This window comes from Martes martes (genome assembly GCF_963455335.1).
Source record: "Martes martes genome assembly, chromosome: 3".
Taxonomy (NCBI): domain Eukaryota; kingdom Metazoa; phylum Chordata; class Mammalia; order Carnivora; family Mustelidae; genus Martes; species Martes martes.
In genome coordinates this window covers 240,738-266,840 of record NC_137890.1, presented here as the reverse complement: position 1 = coordinate 266,840, position 26,103 = coordinate 240,738, and the positions used below count along the sequence as shown (strand labels likewise).

The 26,103-nt window shown below is 51.5% G+C and overlaps 1 protein-coding gene across 2 annotated transcripts in view; it reads right to left on the bottom strand.

Moving 5' to 3' along the window:
- Window positions 1–26,103, bottom strand: part of RASA3 (RAS p21 protein activator 3) — a 115,014-nt gene that overhangs the window by 33,186 nt on the left and 55,725 nt on the right. For both annotated transcript variants that reach the window (XM_080799025.1, XM_080799024.1), the window contains exons 4-5: window positions 12,574–12,668; window positions 5,657–5,733 (exon numbers count right to left, since the gene is read on the bottom strand). In XM_080799025.1, coding sequence (XP_080655151.1) covers window positions 5,657–5,733; window positions 12,574–12,668 — 172 coding nt within the window. The remainder of the gene's footprint in view (window positions 1–5,656; window positions 5,734–12,573; window positions 12,669–26,103) is intronic.

The following is a 26,103-nucleotide window of genomic DNA, read 5'->3' as shown; positions in this document are numbered from 1 at the left end:
GAGGACGTGTGTCCGGGGTGCTGAGAGCAGGTCCTGGCGACAGGTGCAGGCCGAGCCTGGCCCCGGTGCGTCCGGCGAGGGGAGTGGGAGTACGTCATGGTGCTGCTGGGCAGGAGCGAGGGCTGAGGCGATCCTCGGGCGAGCAGGGAACCCTACTGGAATGAATCTGCTTTTGCGCAACGGACTTCTCAACGGCCTCGGCCCAGCTCTTAACTTCTGCCGAGCCCATGACACACCTCGAGGTTGGCCCAAGCCCGTGTAACCTCTGAGATGCGAGGGCCTGAGGCAAAGACACAGGCAGATGACCACGTGTGATTCTGAACAAGTGCCGGAGAGACGCCGAGACCGCAGGCTGGTACAAGGAGACGACGTGCGCAGCAAGTCAGGGTTTGCGGCCTGCCGCGGGTCTGGGAGACGTCTGCCCGCTCTGATGCCGGGATTTCAGGTCCAGAGCCTTTCGTATCACAGGTGGGGTAGCCATTGTCTCCTGCTCTGTCCCCAAAGTCCCCGATGCACACAACTGACTGGGCACTGAGGAAGAAAGTCGTAAAATACAAACACGACTGCAACATCAGAGGAAAACTTGTAGCTATAAATGTCTACGTTAAAAAGAAATGAAGATCACAAATTAATAACCAACACTTCCACCTTAAGAAACCAGAAAAAGAAAAGCGAAAAGCCTACACAGGCAGAAAGAAGGAAATCACACCGATGACAAAGGAGAGAAGAAACGAGAGGGGGCAGTGGGACCCTTGAGAAGAACCACCAACTCAACACGCCTGCAGCGAGACTGACAAAAAAGAAGACTCAAGTCATTCAAATCAGTACTGACAGAGGCACATTTCTAAGATCTTATAGAGACAAAGCGACTCTTTAAGGAGATTACAGAAGAGCTGACCATAAGGACAGACTGTTTCAGGGGCCGGCAGGGCTCAAATTGCTAATTCCCCGCACGGATCTACAGATTCAGTACACTTGCTACCAAAACGCCAGCTGCTACTCTTGCAGAAAACCACACGTTGATCCTGAAACTCATATGGAAATGAATGAGCTCAGGAGGGCCAGGGAGTCACGAGAAAGGGACCGAGATGGAAGACGCACACTCCCCGACTTCCGAACCTGCTGCGTGCTACAGCACGGGGACGGGACAGGCACACGGGTCAGTGGAGGAGAACAGGGTCCACGAGTGAGTCCAACCATTTACTGTGACCCAGCGGCAGCTGGCTGGGACAGAACGGACCTTCCCACGAGTGGTGCTGAGACAACTGCATCTTCGAAAGAAAAGGAACCAACGCTGAGCCCAACTGGACGCCGCACGTAAGACATTAACTCCACACATACTGAGGACCAAAAGGGGAGAACGAAACCCTAGAAATGTTGGAAGGAAAACGCAGCTGTCAATCTTCACGATCTCAGATTGGGACAAGATCTCTTAGAAATCTACCTAAAACACGGGAAACACCAGATGCGGCCGATGGAGATTTAAGATTATTGCATCACTAAGGACCTTATTAAGAAAGTGAAGACGGACAACAGAATGACAGAAAACATCTTCAAGTTATATATGTGACAACAGTCTAGTACCCAGAATATATGGAAAATTCCTACAACTTAATAATAAAATACTAATAACCCAATTAAAAATCGTAAAGGACTTGAAGAGACACTTCTTCGGAGAAGATCCAGAGCCGGCCAACAAGGACAGGAAAGGACAGTCAATGTCGTCCAGGGAAACACGAGTCAATGCCGCTTCACACCACGGGGAGGAAGCAAGCAGGGCGGCTTGCGAGAGAGTCTGGGCTGAGCGAGGACACAGAGCAGCTGGAGCCCTCACACGCTGTGGGCCCTGGGAATGCAGCAGCCTCTGTGAGAAGCAGCCTGGCATTTTCTCAGAAACTTAAACACAGTTAAGATACTACACACCAATTCTACCCTACATTATGTACCCAAGCGAAATGAAAACTAGTCTCCTACTCACACGAGAATGTCCCAGGAGCGGTGTTTGCAACAGCCAAAAGGTGGAACCCACCCAAACGGGATCCGTGGGTGATGGACCAGAAAATGTGGTGTACCCACACGGTGGACAGTGTTCAGCCTTTAATAGGGTGGGAGCGGTGACACCCGCGACAGCGGGGATGACCCCTAAAGACCTCCCGCTCGCTGAGGGAAGCCAGTCCCTGAGAACCAGAGCATGTGATTCCATTTACATAAAACATCCAGGATGGGCAAATCCGTAGAAGCAGACCAGTGGTTGTCAGGGGCTGGGGACGGGATTTCACTTTCAGGATGATGAAATGTTCTGGAACTGGACAGTGCTTAGGGGTAACCGTTGCACACACTTGTGAATGTACACAAAGTGTACCCTTTAAAACGCTGAATTTTATGGTATGTGAAGGGTGCTTTTTAGTGAAAGAAAAATCGACGGACGGAGACGGGATGAAGAGAAGCCAGTGGTCTCACAGTCACTGCTGACCCCTGACTGGAGGACCGGAGCGGCTATGTGACTGTGGCACCCCCCCTTTCCTCCTCACTGCATCTCTGTGGGGGACCCCTCTGCCCTGGGATTCTGAACAAAGTGTACTCGTGTGTGTGATAGTATGTACCAGTGGATGTGCCAGTGTGCACCAGTGTGTGTACTAGCATGTGTACTAGCACCGTGCTGGCATATGCACTAGTGTGTGTCAGTGTGCACCGTCATGTGCACTAGTGTGTACTAATGTGTGTTCATGTGCACTAGGCGTGTTTGTGTGTGCTAGTACAGGTACTAGTGTATGCTGGTGTGTACTAGCAAGTGTACTAGGTGTGCTAGTATATCAGTGTTCTGTACCAGCATATACTAGTATGTATATTAGTGTGTATCATGTGTGCTAGCATGTACTAATGTGTGTGCTAGCATTATGTTAGCATGAGTACTAGTGTGTGTTAACGTGTGCTAGTGTATATGCTAGCATGTATACTAGTGTGTGTACTGCTGTGCAAGTGTGAGTGTACAAGCATACATGCTAGTGTGTGTACTAGCATGCATGCTAGCACGTGTGCTAATGTGTGCACTAGTGTGTTAATGTGTTCTAGTGTGTTAGTGTGTCTACTAGCATGAGTAGTAGCATGTGTAGTAGCGTGTGTGCTAGCATATTCCATGCATAGTAGTGTGAGCGCTAGTGTGTATACTAGGTGTGTGCTAACATGCATGCTAATGTGTGTACTAGTATGGTGCTAGTGTGTGTACCCTGGTGTGTCCTAGCGTGTGTGATGTGGGTACTAGTGTGTTAGTGTGTTCCAGTGTGTGTGCTAGTGTGTTAGTGTGTGTGCTAGGGTGTCCTAGCATCCGTAGTAGTGTGTGTACTAGTGTGCATGTTAGTGCATGTGTACTAGCGTGTGTACTAGCATGTGTACTAGTGTGTGTTCTAGTGTGTGTGCTGGTGTGCACAGTAGCATGTACTAATGTGTGTGCTAGCGTGTGTACTAGCGTGTGTGCTAGTGTGTGTGCTGGTGTGTGCACTAGCGTGTGTACTAGTGTGTGTGCTGGTGCACACAGTAACATGTACTAATGTGTGTGCTAGCATGTGTACTAGCGTGCATACTAGCATGTGTACTAGTGTGCATGCTAGCGTGTGCACTAGTGTGTGTGCTAGCGTGTGTACTAGCGTGCATGCTAGCGTGTGTTCTAGTGTGTGTGCTGGTGTGCACAGTAGCATGTACTAATGTGCGTGCTAGCGTGTGTTCTAGTGTGTGTGCTGGTGTGCACAGTAGCATGTACAGGTGTGTGTACTAGCGTGTGTACTAGTGTGCACTAGGAAGAAGCAAGAGGAACTGCACCACAAAGATGCAGGAACCAAGCAAATCCCTGGTGCTTTAACTAAGATGACTCCACAGGGACATGTCTGAGGTGCTTCTGTGGTTTGCGGGGACGGCATGGGCAGGGGACTCTGGGGGTGGGCGGGGACAGGTAGGGACAGCTTGGACGGCGCGGACTCTAAGGGTGGGTGGGGAGAGCGTGGACGGCGGGGACTCTGGGGGTAGGAGGTGACGGCGTGGACAGCGTGGATGGTGGCTGGGGACAGGTGGGGATGGCAGAGTGTGTAGCTGTGATGTATGACTTAGTCTCGTGCTCTGGGTGCCACACCTGTGGTTCTCTGATCAGGACCACTGCTACTCCTGGCCAAATGGTTCACACCCGCCCTCCGTCAGGCAGATGGGTGGCTGGATGGGGCAGCCCTCAGGACAGGGATCCTGGCCCCCCTCTCCCGCATTCACCCGCCTCAGCTCTGTCCAGACTGGTCCGTTCTGTCCCCGCGCCACTAGAGCACATTCCTTATTCCACGTAAGGCTGCTTTTAAAAACCCTTAAGTTGTTTTGGGAGAAGGGACAGACCAGTAAGTAGACGAGAAAGCCGACAACTCTCCGCTCACTGCTACAGGGTCTGAGGGCACCTACGTTAAGCACAGTGGAAGCACCGAAGGGGGAAGGCCAAAGCTCGCCGTGTCCCACACGGCACCCCACGCTACACGGCGTCCCGTACACATTCCCACGTATGTCCTCCTGCCTGTCCCATGGTGACAGCCCCGTAGCCTCAACGGACCAGAGGCCACCCTCAGCCAACAGATGGTGAATCTGAACAGCGCGGTGGGCGGCAGGGCAGGGCTCTCTGGGGGCGGCAGACAACAGCGGAAACTCCTCGCACCCCCACCCTATGCGACGGGACGGAGGGAGCACAATGCTAGAGCAGAGCCTGCACTCTGACCCCAAGAAAGGGCGTCATCTGATCTCACCGAAGCCCTTGCTTGCCAGACACGGCGAAGACGGCAATTCGGGAAAGCGTCTGTCGAAAGACAGAGAAAGCTGGAGCATCTAGTGTCTCATGGGTCCTTAACACCAGAGGACTGGTTTCTGCGCACCTTCACGTCCTCTTCTCAGGAGTCCCTCCCAAATGCCCAAGATTTCCGACACCCCTGGCAGCCGCCCGCGGGATCCCCAGCAGCCGCAGGTACTGCTGGCAAAGGCACACGTGGGGCCCGCAGGGCAGGCAGTGTGGGAGCGGGAGCCCGGCGGGGTGTGCACCCTCCGAGGCCTCGCTGGGCTCAGAGGGCAAGGACCCTGCACACGTGTGTGAGCTCACGCACGTGTGCACCACCCGAGAGTCCTCAGCCTCCTCCAGATGATCTACGGGACCGTGGACTGAAATGTCAGCATACCACACGGTTTGGAGACAACGTGTAGACCACGTGTAGACACGGGCACAGCCATAAGGTTCGGAGATGACGCGTAGACACGGGCACAGCCGCTCACACTCAGCAAGCATGACCGGGGAGGAGCTCTGGATTCTGGGAGGGGGTCCTGAGTTCAGGCTGCAGGGCTGCTGACCGGCCTTGCACACGCCACCCGACAGTCCCCTCATTGGGATCGCCCGGGCACACACAGCACCTGTATCTAAACGTCTCCCTGACCGCGGCTGCTGCAGACGCCAGCTGCGTCACCTCCGGGACGCACGTCTGCTCGAAGGAGGGTGTGAAGAAGACGCGCCAGCCCCTCCAGAGAAGCGTCTTCGTGGGGCATCAGCGACTCCAGAATTCTGAGTCGTGTGTTTGAAGAACGACAGCCCGCCCGCTGCCTGGGCTCAGAGCCACTGGTCCCGAGAAGACCGCCGTCCGTGTCTTACCGCGTGGCCAGCTTGTGGCAAACGGCGCCCGTGTCGGTGATGACCTCGCTCAGCCTCAGGTCCAGGTGGACCTTGCCCTGGAAGACACAAGAACAGAGGGTCACGAGGGGATGGCCACGCGCAGGGGGGCGCTCTCAGCGTCTCCGCTCACAAGCGTGAAGCCGCCTGACCCCACGCGGCAACCCCAGCACCACCCCACCCCCACTCAGATCCCAGGGCCGGCCTAGGGCGCGGCTCCCCCAGAGCGCTGCTTCGGGAGCCAGAGGCCAGACAGTGCGAGGAAAGGTCCGGCAGGACGCCGCCTCCCAAACACATGCGCTTGCTTGCTTCACGTTTGGTCCCTTCCTCTGACGCCGAGCCCGCGTGCAGGTGTACACAGCTCTGGACCATCTCATCCTTCTGTCTGTGTGTGAGGCCCGGACCCTAGCCAGGGGGTCTCAGTCCTGTGCCCCAGACAGGAAGTTAATGCTCATGGATGCTTCTAAGGAGACGGGAGCAGAGGGGGCTGGAATTTCGAGAACAAGACCAGTGCTGTGTTTCTGCCCGCGTCTGCGTCTGTGCAAAGGGCAGATCAGCTGCAGGACCCAGTCAGGTCACCGTCAGGGGTCAGGGGTCGGGGGGAGGGGGAAGGGGCTTCAAAGAAGAGGAACCTGCTCCCTCAGAAACATCCGACAGCAGCAGGTGTGACACACTGATGATTCATAGAACGCACTACAACGTGAACATCAGCACTTCTCTTAAGTAGGCTCAGGCAGCGTGGAGCCCGGTGTGGGGCTGGAACTCAGCCCCGAGATCAAGACCTGAGCTGCAATCAGGTCAGATGCTCAACTGACTGAGCCGCCTCGGAGCCCGAAACTAATTGTCTTTTTCACTGGACAAGAAGGCCGAATGGGAGCACCTCCGAGGTCCCTTCCGACTAAACCCTCGTGACTCTGCAGCCTGGGGAGGAAAACTGCTTGTCCTAGAAGAATCCAGGCCCAAGATGGTGGGCCAGGTGGATGGGCCACAGGAGTGCGGGCAGGACCCCTCGGCGGGGCCCCCTGGCCTCCTGAGTGCGGGCAGGACCCCTCGGTGGGCCCCCCTGGCCTCCTGAGTTTGCTCCTCTGAGCGTGGCGGCCACGGCACTGCTCCTCCCGCAGGTTCTGGACCCCTGGACCTCTGGCTCGCCCAGGACAGAAACGGGAGACCTGACGCACGTAGGCGAGACAGGCACTGAGGCCCCGGGGAGCCCACCTCTCCCCTGCTGCGGGCAAGGCTGGGTGCGGCCCTTTCTGGCCCTTCGTTCCACAGCAGGACCAGTGGCCTCGGAGGGTGCGGCAACATCTCCTGGATGGTAGGACTGGACCAGCGTCACACCTGTGTGACCCCGGGCAATACCCCGTGTCCAGAGCACAGACTGAGGATCCGCCAAGGGCTCTAGGGGGTTCCCACCCCACGAGCAGGGCTGCCTTCAGAGGGATGCACTGGCCAGGAGCAGCCAGTGGCCCCAGGGAACCAGGGGCTCCCGGGAACCAGGGGCCCGTCGCACACAGCCCAGGGAGCCAATGCTCCCGGAAGGCCCCGGAAGGCCCCGGAAGGCCCCTCATGGAATGGGGGTGCCAACGGCAGGCCCCCTGGTGCAGCACGACCCTCTGGGCCCGCCCAGCCCATGCGAGGGGCCCTCAGCGCCCGCCAGCCCTGCTGCGGGAGCGCACACAGCCCCGCGGCCCACAGCACCCCCTTACGCGGCCGAGCCAGGCTCCGGGCTTCCCGAAGCATCGCACGGGGCAGGACGCTGCAGCTGGGCGGCAGATGGCCTGCCCTCTACAACCCGGTGCCAGTGAAGGCTGCACATCAAGGAGCAGAGCAAAGGCCTGTCCTCACGGGCTCCTGGAAAGCCTGTGTCCTCCAGTGCTGTCCTCCCGCGCGCTGGGCCCGGCTCTCTTCTGTCTTCATTTTCAGGCTGGCCACAGCCATTGCAGGGACAGGGCCCTGTCTATTTTCGACGAGAAGCGAGAAGCGAGAGAGTGTCTGGGCCGGATGGACCCCCACCGTGGACGACCCGCGGCGCATTTCCTGTCCCCCACCAGGAGCAGAAGGCGCCCGCAGCAGCGGACCCCATGGCTGCTGTTTCCTCCCGAGGGCGAGCCCTTCCCGGCGGAGGGGCAGACGCTCTGCACGCAGGCCCGGGGCCACTACTTTCCGCAGATTTGGGAGAGGAGGGTGGGCAGCGACCCTAACCACCCAGACGCCGCCTGGCACGGCGAGGACGCCCCCGCCCCCACAGGTGCCCCAATACGGCTGCGGCTCAGAAGTTCCCACGAGTCGCTGCGCAGCGGACGGAGGGTCTGGGCGTGCCCCGTGCCCTGTGGGTGACACGCCAGCTTGCTCACAAACAAGCCAGCCACAAACGCCGACACCCGGGGTGGGGGGTTGCTGGGGCCGGGGCCACACCCGCCACCGCAGGGCGGCAGGAAATGCGGGTTTTCCAGCTCGGCCTCTGCACAGCTTCGGACACCCACTGAACTGCACTCTGCCCTCGAAGGCTCTGGCCCCGCGGTCCCAGCCCCCACGTGCTAAGCTGGGACGGGGGAGGGGGGGTGCTGGGCGGGGCGGCACCCAGAGCCCAGGCACCGCACCGACACTCAGCTTCTCTGAGGAGAAAACAGTCTTGGGCTGGTGCATTGAAAAAGGCTGATTTGGTAGCTTTTCCCATTTTTACTTAAGGTGAATGACAAGCGACTGGGAGGTGAGCCCCGGCCCGCCCCCCGCTCCAGCGGCCGCCTGGGGGCTCCCCGTCTCGCGGCACGGACGGCGGCCCGCACCGGGAGGCGCATCGCACAGCGTCCGCTCTCGGGGGGACGGAGAGGAAGCTGGAAGTCGGGGCAGAAAGACAGCTTCCTCGCCCCAAGTGCCCGAAGGTGAGCCGGCATGCTTCCAAAACGACCAAACCCAAAAACGTCTCAAGAGCAACCGAGAGATATTTTTAGCTCATTTCTTTTCGTAAGTGAAAATGAAACTAAAACTCATCCCAGCACGTGGGCCACCGCGACAGCAGTGCTTACAGGGACTTTACAGCAGTGGCCGCGCAGGTCGGAGGAGAGATCGACCCTCACGAATGTAAGGGATCTCAGGGCGCCGGGGGGCTCTGTCGGGGAAGGGTCTGCCTTCAGCTCAGGTCATGATCCCGGGGTCCTGGGACGGAGTCCCGTGTGGGGCTCCCTGCCCGGCGGGGAGCCTGCTTCTCCCTCTGCCCCTCACCCCATCTGTACATTCTCTCTCGCTCTACCGAATAAATACGTAAATTCTCTAAAGAAAATAACATAAGGAGTCTAGAAGGAGACCAGACTAAAGGCAAAGTAAGCAGAAAAAAGACAACAGAATCATAAAATCGATTAACCTTCTAGACAAGCTAACCAGGAAACAAATTAACAGAACGAGAGAGGGGCCATTTCTGGTGACGCCACGGGGCCAGAGTCCTGCAGGCGGGACCCCACCCTCTGCCCGACCCAGAGGGCGCACAGCCTCTGACCCGCCTCCGCTCACAGCTGTAGCAAATGCACCACGGGACGTCAGCCACAGGGGCCAGGTGGGGCAAGGACATGGGAGTTCCTTCCATTTTCTACTCAATTTTCTGCAAACATAAAATTGCTTGAAAAATAGGTTTAGTAACTTAACAAGAAAAAAGCACCAGTCGTGCTCGCTTCGGCAGCACGCATACAAAAAAAGCAACGGTGGCTCCCATACATTTTTCTCAGGGAAGCTTCAGATCCTGGCCTGCAGAGAGGGTCTGTGGTCACAGGAGCAGGGCCCACCCTCCCTGGCTCATCAAGCCCTGGTCTGCACGGGCCTCAGGGCCGGGGTGGGGGTCAGCGCACAGGGACCCAGACCGCTGAGCACTTGGACCTTGGCGCCGAGAGCAGCAAGACGACCGTGAACGCAGAAGACGAGAGAATAGGTCAGAAATGATGCGTGGAGGAGGACAGAGGTCCAGCCGGCCCTTGCCTCCCTCGCTCCCCTAAACCCGCAGAAAGAGTCAGAGCCGGGTCCTTGTATACCAGACAACCACAGATGTAGCCTGTGGGGAAAGACAGGAGGACCGTCAGACGCAGGACAGACGCGGCTCCCAGAGCTCCCCGTCCCGCTACAGAAGGTTTGCGGTCAGAGCCCAGGGCCCTTCCTGGCAGGTCTACTAAAGCAGAAGAGCTCAAAGCGGAGCTCAGCCGGGCGTCCTCGGAGGAGCTGGGGAAGGACCCCCAGGCCTGCTCAGTGTGCGTGGGGGGCCGTCACCTCCCCGTTTCGATACCAAGGAGGACCTCCCTGTAAACCTCCTTGTTCTCTTACTACCCACCCAGGGTCAGGGATAGAACACAGCAACCAATTCTTTTTAATAAAGTGATTTTCCAGAGACCTTTAAAAATATCGATCACAGAAGGAAGAAGTTCTGTAACCGACATTTCCCACCACGGTGACTCCACCTCTCACTGGCCCGTCCTGTGACACTTTCTCTCTGACACGTGCCCTTCACTGCCAATGACAGAACAGACTCATGAACCCATACGCCACCCCTGCCCCTCCGAAACCGTACGTGTGACATCTCAGGGTGAAAAGACGGCTGTAGGGAAAGACTGTCATGCACTGTTCGAGGCAGTCTGAACCCAGGGCAGTTCTGCTCCTCTGCAGGACGGCCCCTTCCTCAGCCGGCACTCTGAGAAGGAGCCACCCGCTCAGGGCCCAGAACTCGGCAGGCCACCCGAGGCCACACTGTCCCTCCTCCTGTCTTCAGAGTCCTGGCAACACCCACTCTCTGTTCACGACTCGGGATTCGTATTCCTAGGAAACCGACCCGGCTGGGAACAGCAGCCCATCTCAAAGATGGTAGGAATCGGGCTCAGAAGGACAAGGACCTTGGCCACAGGCCCACGAAACACATCAGGTGGACGCAGCCCAAAACAGTGACCGTACACTGTTGGTCACACGGTGTACGACCAACACATGCCCCGTTCATAAGTTTTGTGGTGACAGAGTGGTTCTGCATCTTGACTGCGGCGGCGGTTACACAGACCTACACACGTGACAGAACGCACAGGACATGCATGTATGGTACACGTGCACAGGTGCACACACATAGTACACATGCGGGAACACGTGTGCACACACGTGACAGGCCTGCCCAGGTGCATGCACAATGCACGTGTGGTGTGCCTGCGCAGGTGTGCATGCGTGTGGTACACAGGTGCACGTGCATGACGCGTGTCTGACACCGGCACACACGTGGAATACACATGCACTGGTGCACAGCTGTGCACGCTCGCACACTGGCACGTGTGCAAACATGTAAAACTGGAGACCTTCGTGAGGTCCGTGGATCACAGGAATGTCCGTGCCCGGCTGTGGTGCGAGCCGGACGCTGGCACGGGAACAGGTAGAGGAACGCGGCCTTTCCTCACTGTGCTCTCTTGAGGTATAAACAGGAGAGCACGCGATTTGCTCATCGCTCTTCCCGGTGCACTATGTTTTGCTACTTCCCATGAAACTGAAGCCGTTTCAGAATTCCAAGTTAAGTTTACAAACAAGGCGAGAAGACAGACAAGCCACACGTGATGTGACATCTGACCTTGATCAGAGGGGACAGTGTGGCGAGCGTGGTGAGGACACTGGGGCGGGCTGCCGGAAGGCACACCCACACGCTCATCACAGCGCTGGGGCTGTCCCCCTGCAGAACCAAAGGGACGGGAATGGCACCAGAACAAAAGGCAGGAATGCCTCCTGTCACGGCGCTCATGACCCCGGCGCCCTCCTCCTGCAGACCGAGCAGGCGCGGCCCGCTGTGCCGTCATCGCTGCGGCAACTGCTCCTGTCCGGGCACAGATGCCGATCCCGTGGGAACTGTCACGTCCGCTCATTTCTGCAGCACACGTGGGCCCCACGGCCAGAACTCCGTGTGCGGCACGCGACGACATCTCTGGCTGGCTCGGCTCCTCAACCCTTCCCTCCCACTGCTTCTTTCTCCGAGTGTGTGGCTTGATCCCAGGAGCCCCACGTGCTCGGCCCTCCCCACCCAGAGCTCTGCTGAACCCGAGGGTCTCCCAGGAAGCGGAGGGCAAGCAGCTAGACGGGTGCCTGGGGGCAGGTGCAGCAGGAGGGGCGGAGGCAGGCCTCATGGGCCACTGACGTCGCGGCTTCTGCTGCATCGAGCACCATCTGGTACTCACAGAGGAGGAAAAGGGCTTGCTGGGGACCACTGCTGGCGCTCTGAGCCTGGCCTGCCAGTGCCAGGCCCTGGGCTGGGTCTCACATCCTGCCCATGCCCTGGCAACTCACGGGACCACAGGGGAACATGCTCGTGTGACATCGGGGCACTGTGCTGTGGGTCAGGGCTCCCGTCGTGGGCTCTAGACACCAGCAGGGGCTGAGGAGCTCGGCTGGAGCCACACAACCAGGCTCGCCCTCCCAAGAGGTGTTGTCCCAGATGCTGGGCATGGGCAGTGCCCCCAACATGGGGAAGGGAAGGTGGGAACTGGGGTCCTCCAGTCTCCTCTGCCGGGGGAAGCCCGCTCCGCTGGATTGGGGGGGGGGGTCAGTCCCAGGTGATACACAGCCCACGCGAGCCCCGGGGACGCTTCAGATGATGGGAAGCTCAGGGACTGGTCACTTCTCTTCACTGCAAACGCTCATCCGCTGCGTGTAGGGGCTGGACGTGTGGGCAGGCCCCTCTGGCTCCCGCATCGCTCCCGGCCCAAGCCTCACTTCAATTATGGGTAATTATTGTCCTTGTTGTATACTTTTAAAGCTGTTTCCATCACGCGTGACAAAGTGTGACAATAACCAAGAGAACACACAAAGCCAACAGGCGTGTGTCGGTGTCAGAGGACTTGCCAAGTGCCATCCCGTGAGGACCGAAGTCCCTCCACCCCATGGGGCCCCGCGGGGATCACCTGCACTTCCGAGTCGGCGTCCACGTGCTGCAGCTGGAACCAAGTGTCCCTGTTATGGTACTTCGGCAAGTCTTCCTTCTGGATGGCCACCTTCCCTGCAACACAGACGCAGAAGACCAGCGGTCACGAGACGGAAGGGATCCCCCAGAACACGCGGGACTCTCTCCGCGACCGGTGCCCGTGGTTTCCGACGGTAGAATCCGGAACGGGTAAGCGGGCAAGCTGCTAACACCACTGTCTTCCTTCCAGGAAGACTGACAGCGGCAACGTTTCATCCGGAAGACCTCTCGCGGGACCCGGCTGGGGCCGCAGCCCATTCTGCTCCGTATGAGGTTTGAGGAGAAAAGGCTGCCATTCTGTTGGGTCCTTGGGAGCTCAGCACAGGACACCCCAAAATAGGCCACTTTGAGCTGGAGGCAAATGAGAAGCAGCAGGTGCAAAAGAGGCCCTCCCAGAGCTGCCCCCACATGGGATTGGTGAGGATTGAGAGCCGCCGTGGACCCTCTCCCGGGGGGTATTCCGTGAAGAAGTCAGCTGCCCAAGATGGTCCTGCATGGACGAACCTGACCGCACTCACCCCCTGGGCTCGTTCCCCACAGCCTGCTGCCCTGGGAAGCCTAAAACCTCTCCCCTCGTTGGGTCGCTTCTCTGGGTATGGACTGCTCCTCTGCCTGAGTCCAGCCAGCTCTTTGAGGTCCTAGTCAGGGAGATGTCTCCCGCCTGCCATGACCTGTGGACGTGAAGAAACTGTTCCCTCCTCCCGATGTTACAGGCCCTGCCGGAGAACCTCGGTGGGTGGAGAGCAAGGTTACCTCCCTGATGGGTTTCCATCTTGTTCCAAGAACTCAGCCGGACGACCTCCGCCCTCCAGGCCCCAGGAGACCTACCCATGAGGCACAGATGGGCTTCGGATGGCAACATGCGTACAGAAAAGCCATTCCATGGGCAGAGGGCCGGGCCTGGGGCGTTGGGCCGACGGACTGACTCCCACCGTCACTGCCGTCAGCCCCCTTCTCCCTGCGGGTGGAGCCGCCATTTCCATCCCTCATGTTCTCCAACGGAAGGAACCGCACACTTCCCAGCCACCAAACAGCTTTGGGAAGGACCCCGGGATCACCCCACCAGGGCTCGTCGGTAAGGTGAGTACTTGTGTCCCCCCCGGGGTGGATACGGCACGTCAGCAGCCCCAGCGTCCATACCGCTGCCCATGTGGACGTACCGCTTTGGCTCTCACCTCCAGGAGCCATCTGGAACCAGAGTCTCTGATGCCACAGACTGCAAGATGCGTTAAAGCCACTCTCGCGGCTGGCAGGTGGGCATGAAGGGAGGAGGCAGAGGGCAAGAGAGGCAGGTACAGACAACGTGGCAGGCAGAGTCCGCGGAGGACACTCCACAGACATGCACAGAGAAGCCCGGCCTACAGGCCACGTGGGATTTCCTCCAGCAGAGCCACGTCACAGGGCCGATGGCTCCCGCAGGACCCCTGCTTCCGCCGGGCCTCAGTCCTCCCCGCCCCCAGCCCCGGCCTCCCCACCGCTTCTCACCATCCCCCAGCACACCCCCGGCAGAGGGAAGACTGTCCTTCCTCTCTTGGCAGCTCCTGTAACCTCCACCCTTTTGCCCCCAGTGGGAATGTGGTTTTTAAGTCTCAAGGGAATAAAGCCACATGAAAAAGGTCCTGGAATTGAGTTGGGCAACATATTTCACTGAAAAAGATAAAGAAATCTTTAGGCTGTGATTCGTCCGGCTGGATATGAGGGTTACAGTGGAGACTAGAAATGTTAAGTCACCGAACTGTTTTTACAAGCTTCAGCTGAAACAGGGAGGAACTGCATGTTTAATGCTTATATGAATCCCACAACTTACATATCATGACTTAGTATACAAATGTGTACTTTTTAAACACGTATGTTAGTGTTTCTAAATGTTGTTCGGAGAGAACATCTGACCTATGAACTATAATATCTACTTAAATGTGTCCCAGTCTATCCGAGTGACACCCAAAGGTCACCAAACCACTCTGGGCCTCACTGTCTCACTTGGACAGAGGTGGTGCTGCCTGCCTTCACACAGGAAAACCCCACTCTTTCAAGGTCAGCTCAGAAGAGAGACTGTGCCAAGGAGCACACCAGAGGCAGGTGACATGGGGACCAGCCCCAGGGGACTGGGGTTAAAGCTTCAGGAAGGCTGGCTAAGGTCAGACTCAATGAGAGATGGACAGATGTCTCCTGAGACAAGCACGGGTAGAGACACCTGAAGAACGGGCTCCAGTTCCAGCTGGTGTCCTGCGAGGGCCTGGCCACAAGGAAAAGAAGGGCACACACACTGGAAAGGAAGAAATGAAGTCTTATGCACAGAATCTACAGGAAAACCTACAAGAAAACTAGAACAGGTGTGTTCAGCAGGACTACAAATTACAAAGCCCACACATGAAATCAGTCATTAATTGTGCATATGAGCAATGAGAGTAAGGACTGAAATTAAAACAACAACAACAACAACAACAGAAGCTCCACAAAAGGATGCTTGGATGGCTTGTGCCTCTGGTGTGCTAACTTAAGAAATGTTCATCTACCCCATGGAAAACATAACATACATAGGAAAAATGTAAATTACATATGCCAGATGCGTATGCTGAAAACATCACAAACACTGATGAGAGAGATTTAGGAAGACCAAGCACGTGCCCCATTGGAGGGTCTGAAGACTCCATTTTGTTAAGATGTTAATTCTCCCTCGAATTAATCTATATACCTGTGTAATCTCAGTGGTTTTGGAAATTGAGAAGCTGATTAAAAAATATAAGTAAAAACTGAAAGGACCTAGAAGAGCAAAACAAGCTTGGAAAAGAACAGAGTTGGCTCACACCACTGACTAGAGCCCGGCAAAGGCCACAAATGCTGAGGCCATGGGTATCAGAGCAAGGAAAGGGGTACAGGTTGGTGTGACAGGCTAGGGAAGCCAGAGAGGGCCCAGACGCATAAAGTTGGGTGATTTTCAAGAAGGCACCAAGGTAATTCAATGGAGAAAGGATAATTTTGCATAAACAACGCTGGTACAACTGACATTTATAAGGAGAAAAATGAACTCTGTGTCAGACGTACAATTCACCTGACAGAGATCTAAATGTAGGAGACAAAACTATAAGCTTTCCTTAAAAAAAAAAAAAAAAAGAGAAGAAGATAGAAGAAAACTCTATAACCTTGGAGTAGGCAAAGATTTCTTAGCTATGACACCAAAAATACAAGCTATAAAAGAATTCTGACACGCTGGACTTCATCAAAATTGAAGACTTCCGGGCTTTGAGAAACACTGGTAAGAAAATGAAAATAACAAAGAGGAAGAACGTATTTGTAAAACCAGCATCTCATGGAGCACTTGTATCCAGAATACACAAAAAACTTTTAAAACTCCATAATAAAACAATTAAAAGGGCAAAATATTTGGACAGTTAACCAAAGAACAGGTACAGACAATTAACAAATGAAAACATGCCCAGACTCATTCTTCACCAGAAAATGCAATAAAAGAGTCAAGATGGCGGAGGAGTAGCAGACCGAGACGACATCAGCTCGCAGGCGATCAGCTGGACGGTTATCAGACCATCCCGAACACCGACACACTCAACAGGAGACCGAAGAGAAGAAGAGCAGCGATTCTAGGAACAGAAAATTGACCACTTCCTGGAAGGTAGGACGTGCGGAGAAGTGAGTCCAAAGCGATGGGAAGATAGACTGTGGGGGAGGGGCCAGCTCCTGGCAAGCGGCGGAGCAGTGGAGCACAAAATCCGAACTTTCAGAAGTCAGTTCCACTGAGGGACGTTGCTCCAGAGGCTAAGTAGGGGGTGGAGCTGTCGCGGGGACAGTGTGGTCTCAGGTCCCACGGGGTCACACAAAGACCCGGGGTGTCTGAGTTTGGCAGACCTTGCAGGTGTCAGAGCAGGGAAGCCAGCTGCAGAGACGGAGCCAAGGAGTGATACCTTAAACTGTGACCCGTGGCACAGTCAGGCCACTGCTTTTTAAGCAGGGACTCCACAAGTGGCAGAGCTGGGGAGATGCCCCTGGAAGAGTGGCAGGGATCTGCTGGGTTTGGAAACCAAATTCCAAACGGGGCTGTGTGCCAGAGACAGAGACACTTGGTCACCGGCTGGATCAGCTCCGAGCGCAGCCAGAGACCAGGGAGATGGGAGGGACTGACTGCTTCTCTCTGAGGGTACACTGAAGGGGGGGGAGCCCGAGCTCTTGGCTCCTCTTGCCAGAGAGTGGAAGGCCACCATCTTCATTCCCGTCCTCCAAAGCGGAACAGAAAGCATTCAGGGAGCAAAAGCTCCAAGAGCGAACCCAAGCAGATTACTTAGCCCGGCCCCTGGCAAGGGCAGTCCTGTTCCGCCTCGGGCAAAGACATTTGAGAGTCAGGCAACAGGTCCCTCCCCCAGAAGATCAGCAAGAACATCCAGCCGAGACCAAGCTCAACAACCAAGGAGAACAGCAGAATTCCAGAGGAGGGGAAAGCAACACATAGAATTCATGGCTTTCTCCCCAGGATTCCTTAGTATTGCAAAGGTAATTAAACTTTTTTCATTTTATTTTTTCTTATTTAATTTTTTTAACCTTTCCTCTTTCCTCTTTTGACATATTTAAACTAGTTTATCTTAACAATACCTTTCTAAAAAAATGTTTTTAAACCTTCATTATTGTGGTCATATTTTATCCTTCATTTTAACTAGCTTTATTTTTTGTATACACATAGGGTTTTTTTCTTCTAAAAAATTTGGGATACAGTGTCTTCTAACAGATCAAAATATACCCTAATCTAGCACATGGCTTTTGTTCTAGTCTCCAGCCTGAGCAAATTCTCTCCACTTTCTTTTTGCAACCAACTTATCTTATCAATTCCTTTTTTTAGAATTTGTTTTTAAATTTTCATCTTTACTGTCATATTCTAACCCTTCATCGTGTTTACCCTTATTTTTGTATAAGTTTTTCTTTCTTTAAAATTTTGGGAGGTAGTTTCTTCTAAGAGACCAAAATATACCCAAAATCAAGTGGGTGGCTCTGTTCTATTCACCAGTCTAATAAATATATATATATATATATATATATATATATATTTCTTAATTTTTAATTTTTTAATTTTTATTTCCTTTTTTCTCCCTTTCTTCTCCCCCCGATTTGCTGTCTCCTCTGATTTGGTTAGCGTACATTTTTCTGGGGTCTTTGCCACCCTTTAAGTATTTTATTCTCTCGTTCACATACTCTTATCTGGATGAAATGGCAAGATGGAAAAACTCACCACAAAAAGACCAAGAGGCAGTACCGATGGCTGGGGACCTCATCAATATGGACATTAGTGATATCTCAGGCCTAGAGTTCAGAATGACGATTCTCAAGATGCTCGCTGGGCACAAAAAAGGCATGGAAGATACTAGAGAAACCCTGTCTGGAGAAATAAAAGCCTTTTCTGGAGAAATAAAAGAACCAAAATCTAAAGAAGCTGAAATCAAAAAAGCTATTAATGAGATGCAATTAAGAATGGAGGCTCTTACTGCTAGGATGAATGAGGCAGAAGAGAGAATTGGTGATACAGAAGACCAAATGACGGAGAATAAAGAAGCTGAGCAAAAGACAGACAAACAACTAGTGTACCACAAGGGGAGCATTCGAGAGATAAGTGATACCATAAGATGAAACAACATTAGAATAATTGGGATTCCAGAAGAAGAAGTAAGAGAGAGGGGGGCAAAAGGTATATTGGTGCGAATTATAGTAGAGAATTTCCCTAATATAGCAAAGGGAACAAGCATCAAAATCCAGGAGGCAGAGACAACCCCCCTCAAAATAAGTAAGAATAGGTCCACACCCTGTCATCTAATAGTAAAACTTACAAGTCTTAGTGACAAAGAGAAAATCCTGAAAGTAGCTCAGAACAAGAAGACTGTAACATACAATGGTAGAAATATTAGATTGGCAGCAGACTTATCCACAGGGACCTGGCAGGCCAGAAAGAACTGACATGGTATATTCAGAGCACTAAATGAGAAAAACATGCAGCCAAGAACACTATATCCAGCTAGGCTATCATTGAAAATAGAAGGAGAGATAAAAAGCTTCCAGGACAAACAAAAACTAAAAGAATTTGCAAACACCAAACCAGCCCTACAGAAAATATTGAAAGGGTCTTCTAAGCAAAGAGAGAGCCTAAAACTAGTAGATGAGAAAGGAATAGAGACAATATACAGTAACAGTCACCTTAAAGGCAACACAATGGCACTAAATTCATATCTCTCAATAGTTATCCTGAATGTAAATGGGTTAAACACCCCAATCAAAAGACACAGGGTATCAGAATGGATAAAAAACAAACCCAAACCCATCAATATGCTGTCTATAAGAAACTCATTTTATATCCAAAGACACCTCCAGATTTAAAGTGAGGGGGTGGAAAACAATTTACCATGCTAATGGACATCAGAAGAAAGCTGGGATGGCAATCCTTATATCAGATAAATTAGATTTTAAGCCAAAGACTATAATAAGAGATGAGGAAGGACACTATATCATACTTAAAGGATCTGTCCAACAAGAAGATCTAACAATTTTAAATATCTATGCTCCTAACATGGGAACAGCCAACTATATAAACCAATTAATAACAAAATCAAAGAAATACATCAACAGTAATACAATAATAGTAGGGGAATTTAACACCCCCCTCACTGAAATGGACAGATCATTCAAGCAAAAGATCAACAAGGAAATAAAGGCCTTAAATGACACACTGGACCAGATGGACATCACAGATATATTCAGAACATTCCATATCAAAGCAACAGAATACACATTCTTCTCTAGTGCTCATGGAACATTCTCCAGAATGGATCACATCCTGGGTCATAAATCAGGTCTCAACTGGTATCAAAAGATTGGGATCATTCCCTGCATATTTTCAGACCACAATGCTCTGAAGCTAGAACTCAATTTCTTTCTTTAGAGGAAACTTTAAAGGAAAGGAACTTTAGAGGAAAGTTGGAAAGAACTCAAATACATGGTGCTAAAGAGCATCCTACTAAAGAATGAATGGGTCAACAAGGAAATTAAAGAAGAATTTTAAAAATTCATGGAAACAAATGATAATGAAAACACAACTGTCCAAATCTGTGGGACACAGCAAAGGCAGTCCTGAGAGGAAAGTATATAGTGATACAAGCCTTTTTCAACAAACAATAAAGGTCTCAAGTACACAACCTAACCCTACAACTAAAGGAGCTGGAGAAAGAACAGCAAGAAAGCCTAAACCTGGCAGGAGAAGAGAAATAATGACGATCAGAGCAGAAATCAATGAAATAGAAACCAAACCAAACCAAACAGTAGAACAAGTCAACAAAACAAGGAGCTGGTTCTTTGAAAGAATTAATAAGATTGATAAACCCCTGGCCAGACTTATCAAAACAAAAAGAGAAAGGACCCAAATAAATAAAATCATGAATGAAAGAGGAGAGATCACAACCAACACCAAAGAAATACAAACAATTATAAGAACATATTATAAACAACTATACACCAGCAAATTTGACAATCTGGAAGAAATGGATGTGTTCCTAGAGATGTATAAACTACCAAAACTGAACCAGGAAGAAAGAGAAAATCTGAACAGACCCACAGCCAGTAAGGAGATTGAAGCAGTCATCAAAAAACTCCTACCCAAAAACAGCCCAGGGTCAGACGGCTTCCCAGGGGAATTCTACCAAACATTTAAAGAAGAATTAACAACCAATCTCCTGAAACTGTTCCAAAAAATGGAAATGGAAGGAAAACTTCCAAACTCATTTGATGAGGCCAGCATTACCTCGATCCCAAAACCAGACAAAGACCCCATCAAAAAGGAGAATTACAGACCAATATCCCTGATGAACACAGATGCAAAAATTCTCACCAAAATACTAGCCAATAGGACCCAACAGTACATTAAAGGGATTATTCGCCATGCCCGAGTGGGATTTATTCCAGGGCTTCAAGGTTGGTTCAATAACCAGAAATCAATCACTGTGATACAATACATTTATAAAAGAAAAAACAAGAACCACATGACACTCTCAATAGATGATTAAAAAGCATCTGACAAAGTACAGCATTCTTTCCTGATCAAAACTCTTCACAGTGTAGGGGTAGAGGATACATACCTCAGTATCATCAAAGCCATCTATGAAAAACCCACAGCGAATATCATTCTCAATGGGAAAAAACTGAGAGCTTTTCTGCTAACGTCAGGAACACAGCAGGGATGTCCACTATCACCACTGCTATTCAACACTGTACTAGAAGTCCTGGCCTCAGCAACCAGACAACAAAAAGAAATTAAAGGCATCCAAATCAGCAAAGAAGAAGGCAAACTCTCCCTCTTTGCAGATGATATGATACTTTATGTGGAAAACCCAAAAGACTCCACTCCAAATCCGCTAGAACTTGTACAGGAATTCAGTAAAGTGTCAGGACATAAAATCCATGCACAGAAATCAGTTGCATTTCTATACACCAACAACAAGACAGAAGAAAGGGAAATTAAGGAGTCGGTCCCATTTACAATTGCACCCAAAACCATAAGATACCTAGGAATAAACCTAACCAAAGAGGCAAAGAATCTGTACTCAGGAAACTATGAAGTACTCATGAAAGAAACTGGGGAAGACACAAAGAAATGGAAAAACATTCCATGCTCATGGATTGAAGAACAAATATTGTGAAAATGTCTATGCTACCTAAAGCAATCTACACATTTCATGCAATCCCTATCAAAATCCCATCCATTTTTTTCAAAGAAATGGAACAAATAATCCTAAGATTTATATGGAACCAGAAAAGATCTCGAATAGCCAGAGGAATGTTGAAAAAGAAAGCCAAAGTTGGTGGCATCACAATTGCAGACTTCAAGCTCTATGACAAAGCTGTCATCATCAAGACAGCATGGTACTGACACAAAAACAGACACATAGATCAATGGAACAGAATAGAGAACCCAGAAATGGACCCGCAACTCTAGGGTCAACTAATCTTTGACAAAGCAGGAAAGAATGTCCAATGGAAAAAAAGACAGCCTCTTCATCAAACAGTGTTGGGAAAATTGGACAGCTACGTGCAGAAGAATGAAACTGGACCATTTCCTTACACCACACACAAAAATAGACTCAAAATGGATGAAGGACCTCAACATGAGACAGGAATCCATCCAAATCCTTGAGGAGAAACCAGTCAGCAACTTCTTCGACCTCAGCCGCAGCCACTTCTTCCTAGAAACATCACCAAAGGAAGGGAAGCAAGGGCAAAAATGAACTATTGGGACTTCATCAGGTTCAAAAGCTTCTGCACAGCAAAGGAAACAGTCAACAAAACCAAAAGACAACTGACAGAATGGGAGAAGATATTCACAAATAACACATCAGATAAAGTGTTAGTATCCAAAATAGTTATCAAACTCAACACCGGAAGAGCAAATAATCCAATCAAGAAACGGGCAGAGGACATGAACAGACATTTCTGCAAAGAAGACATCCAGATGGCCAACAGACACATGAGAAAGTGCTCCCCATCACTCGGCATCAGGGGAATACAAATCAAAACCACAGTGAGACCCCACCTCACACCGGTCAGAATGGCTAAAATTAACCAGTCAGCAAATGACAGATGCTGGCGAGGATGCAGAGAGAGGGGAACCCTCCTACACTGCTGGTGGGAACGCAAGCTGGTGCAGCCCCTCTGGAAAACAGCATGGAGGTTCCTCAAAAAGTGGAAAATAGAGCTACCCTACGACCCAGCAATCGCACTACTGGGTATTTACCCCAAAGATACAAATGTAGTGATCTGAAGGGGCACGTGCACCCGAATGTTCATAGCAGCAACGTCCACAATAGCCAAACTATGGAAAGAACCCAGATGTCCATCTACAGATGAGTGGATAAAGAAGATGTGGTGTGTATATACAATGGAATATTATACAGCCATCAAAAGAAATGAAATCTTGCCATTTGCAACGACGATGGAACTGGAGGGTATTATGCTTAGTGAAATAAGTCAATCAGAGAAAGACAATTATCATATGATCTCCCTGATATGAGGAAGTTGAGAAGCAATGTGGGGGGTTTGGGGGGTAGGGAAGGAAAAAATGAAACAAGATGCGGTTGGGAGGGAGACAAACAATAAGAGACTCTTAATTTCACAAAACAGAGGGTTGCCTGTGGGTGGGGGTGGGGATAGGGTGGTGGGTGATGGACATTGGGGACACTGGGGAGGGCGTGTGCTACAGTGAGTGCTGTGAAATGTGTAAGCCTGATGGTTCACAGACCTGTACTCCTGGGGCTAATAATACATTATATGTTAATTTAAAAAAAAAAGAATCACAGGGCATAGGGTTGGAGCAGTATATACAGAAGCCTGGGCCACTATAATTAGCTTGCAATGGAAGAAGAGAAAAAGAACATTTTGGAACGAAGCTGAGTATTTAGGCTCCATACCCAGCATGGAGCCCAATGCAGGGCTTGAACTCATGACCCTGGGATCAAAACCTAAGCTGAGATCAAGAATCTGATGCTTGACCAACTGAGCCACCGAGGCACCCCTAGAAAGAGTATTTTATACAGCATCAGAAGCTTAATACCAAAATTAACAGTACCATACAGAACTATAGTCCAAATTTTCTTTAGGCTTGATTTTTTGGGGCACCTGGGTGGCTCGGTGGGTTAAGCTTCTGCCTTCAGCTCAGGTCATGATCCCAGGGTCCTGGGATCGAGCCCCACGTCGGGCTCTCTGCTCAACGGGGAGCAAGATTCTCTCTTGCCCCCTCCCTCGGCCCCTCCCCACCCCATCTGAAATAAATAAATTTTTAAAAAATCAAGTATTTTTCAAGATTTTATTTATTTATTTCACAGAGAGAGAGATCACAAGTAGGCACAGAGGCAGGCGGAGAGAGAGGGAAAAGCAGGCTCCCTGCTGAGCCGAGAGCCCGATGCGGGGCTCGATCCCAGGACCCTGAGGTCACGACTGGAATTGAAATCAAGAGTCGGACATTTAACTGAGCCTCAGGCACCCCTTAAGATTTTATTTTTAAGTAATCTCTACACCCAACTTGGGGCTCGAACCTATGACCCCGAGATCATGCTCGCCTGAGCCAGCCAGTCACCCCCGTAGTCCAAACTGAAGGATGTTTCCTATTTTGCCAAACAACCAACAAAAGAGATTGGACAGTGGTAGATAACTTTTACTGTGATTTCAAATTTCACTGGAGGTGGGGTTGTTGACATTGTGAAGCAAGGAGGCTTGTATAAAGAAAATGACCTCGTTCAACTTGGGAGGAAGCATTTCTCGAGGTATGATGAGAGCTATCGGCAACAGCAGATGCCCCCTTGCTCTGCCGACTGGCAGTGCTGTTTGATCGTCGAGGACTACTGAAGGGAGGGAACGCAGGAGTAATTGTTGAGTCTTGTAGGGCTGAAGCAGTATAGTGGGATAATTCTTCCAGGATATTTGTTAGATTACACAGGATAGTTTCATGATAAGCAAATTCTTCCCAGGGGGCCAACATGCCTATGGCCAATTCTAGCAGTTATCATACCTAAAGCCCTTTGGTTCTACGAGGGACTGTGGGGTGTGTGGGCAAGAAGATAGACAGATGGGTTTTTACGAACCCTAGCATGCACCGTCTACGGACCCAGGCATTGTTGATGCATTTGAAGGGTAGGGTTTGGCTAGTTATTTTTCCATAGGGGTTTGCCAATATGGGAAGGTAATTAAGGGGCTGTCGTGGGAGCACAGCAAGACTGACTGGCTCCTGCTTTATCGTCCAGAGTGGGGCTACCGGTGACCGGGAAGAAGAGTTGGCACAGAAGGAAGACAGGGGTCCTGCAATGTAAGGGTTATCGAGGTCACAGGGAGGCTAGGACCTAGCCCTGGTTTGATTAGAGCAGAAGCTCTTCCAAGAATTCCAATGACAAGGCTTTTTATGAATCATTCCCCTGGAGATTAGGGAACCCAAGCATTGATAGTAAGTTTCATGGTTCATCTTCGGCTCTGGGATGACCTGGCAGAGGGCGGTAGCATTAGGGAAGGTGCACGAGATGTAGCTGCAGCTTGACAGACTGTAGCAAAAGGTGAAATGTACATCTGTAGGGACCACACTAGGTCCCAGGTGGGCATATCCTACACAATAAATGAAATTATGGGCCTGAGGAATGTCAAAACAGGGAGAGGAGGTTAAAGCAAACGGGGTTAGGGTACTTCTGGCGTGGGGGAGCAACGGTGTTGGATTCGAGGCAGCACACGCGATTAGTCTGCGGGGCGATGTTACTGTGCGGAGAGGAGTGAAGAGGGAGCATTTTGTATTTGGTTGGAGTGTGTGTCGTGACACGCCCAGCAATTCTTAAGGGGGTCGTCCTGGGCTATGGCTTGGGAGAGCTTAACAACGGAGCTGGTATTCCAATCAGAGGGGGCTCCCTCTTTGATGAAACATAGTAGTAGAATATTATTAACTGGTTTTTCATCTTGAATGTGCATAGGAACTGAGAACAAAGGGTAGAGACTCGGGGAACCTGGGTGGCTCAGTCAGTTAAGTGTCTGCTTTTGGCTCAGGTCGTGATCTCAGGGTCCTGGGATCAGGCCCAGTGTCAGGCTCCCTGCTCAGCAGGAGCCTGCTTCCCCCTCTCCCTGCACTGTTCCCCCTGCTTGTGCTCTCCCTCTCTCTCTCTCTCTCAAGTAAAAGAAAAAGAAAAAAAAGAAAATGCAATAAAAACCACAATGAGATACTACACACATCAAAACGGCACAAATGGATTAAAAACAAAAACTGACAATCTGAGCGCTGTGTGGCTCCCAGGACTCTCACGCGCCCGGGGAAGCTCAGGGTGGCGTGTCACTCGGGAGAAGGCTTGTTAGTCCCTAACAAAAGTCAACACGCACAGCAGCGGAGGGAAAACCTTCTCCCTCCCACATTCTAGGTTCTCTCAGACTCTGCAACGGAAGACTGACAAGAGAACAAGGGAAGTTTATTAACACGTCTCAAATGTACGCAGGGGCGGGGAACGCAGCAGTGAGCCAGAACTTGGACTTCCGTAGCCTCTTAACCTGAAACAACAAAAATTTTCAGAGACGAGACAGACCAAGGAAAGGCCATTGGGCTTCCAGGACACAAACTGCAGGAAGGGGCCAGTGGCAGACAGAGGTGGGTCGCGCAGACCCCTCCAGTGTCACCGCCAGCCTAACAGGGCTCCAGGGTGGTCCCGGTGGTTAACTTCTACACAAACTCATGTCCTGCTTTTCGGCAGGCTGGAGACCTTCTCTTGGGTCTGCTTATTCTCAACTGCCTTCAGCTCCAATTAAACCCTGTGCCAAAGGGTGGCAGATCCTGCCATCTTCCCACACCCTGCAGATACCCCAGCAGTCTGCCTCCCAGGTGTCCTCTAAGAGGAATGAAAACACGTGTCAATGTAAAGATGCAGAAGAGCGTTGCCGGAAGCCTTACTCACAATCTCTAAAAACCGGAAACGCC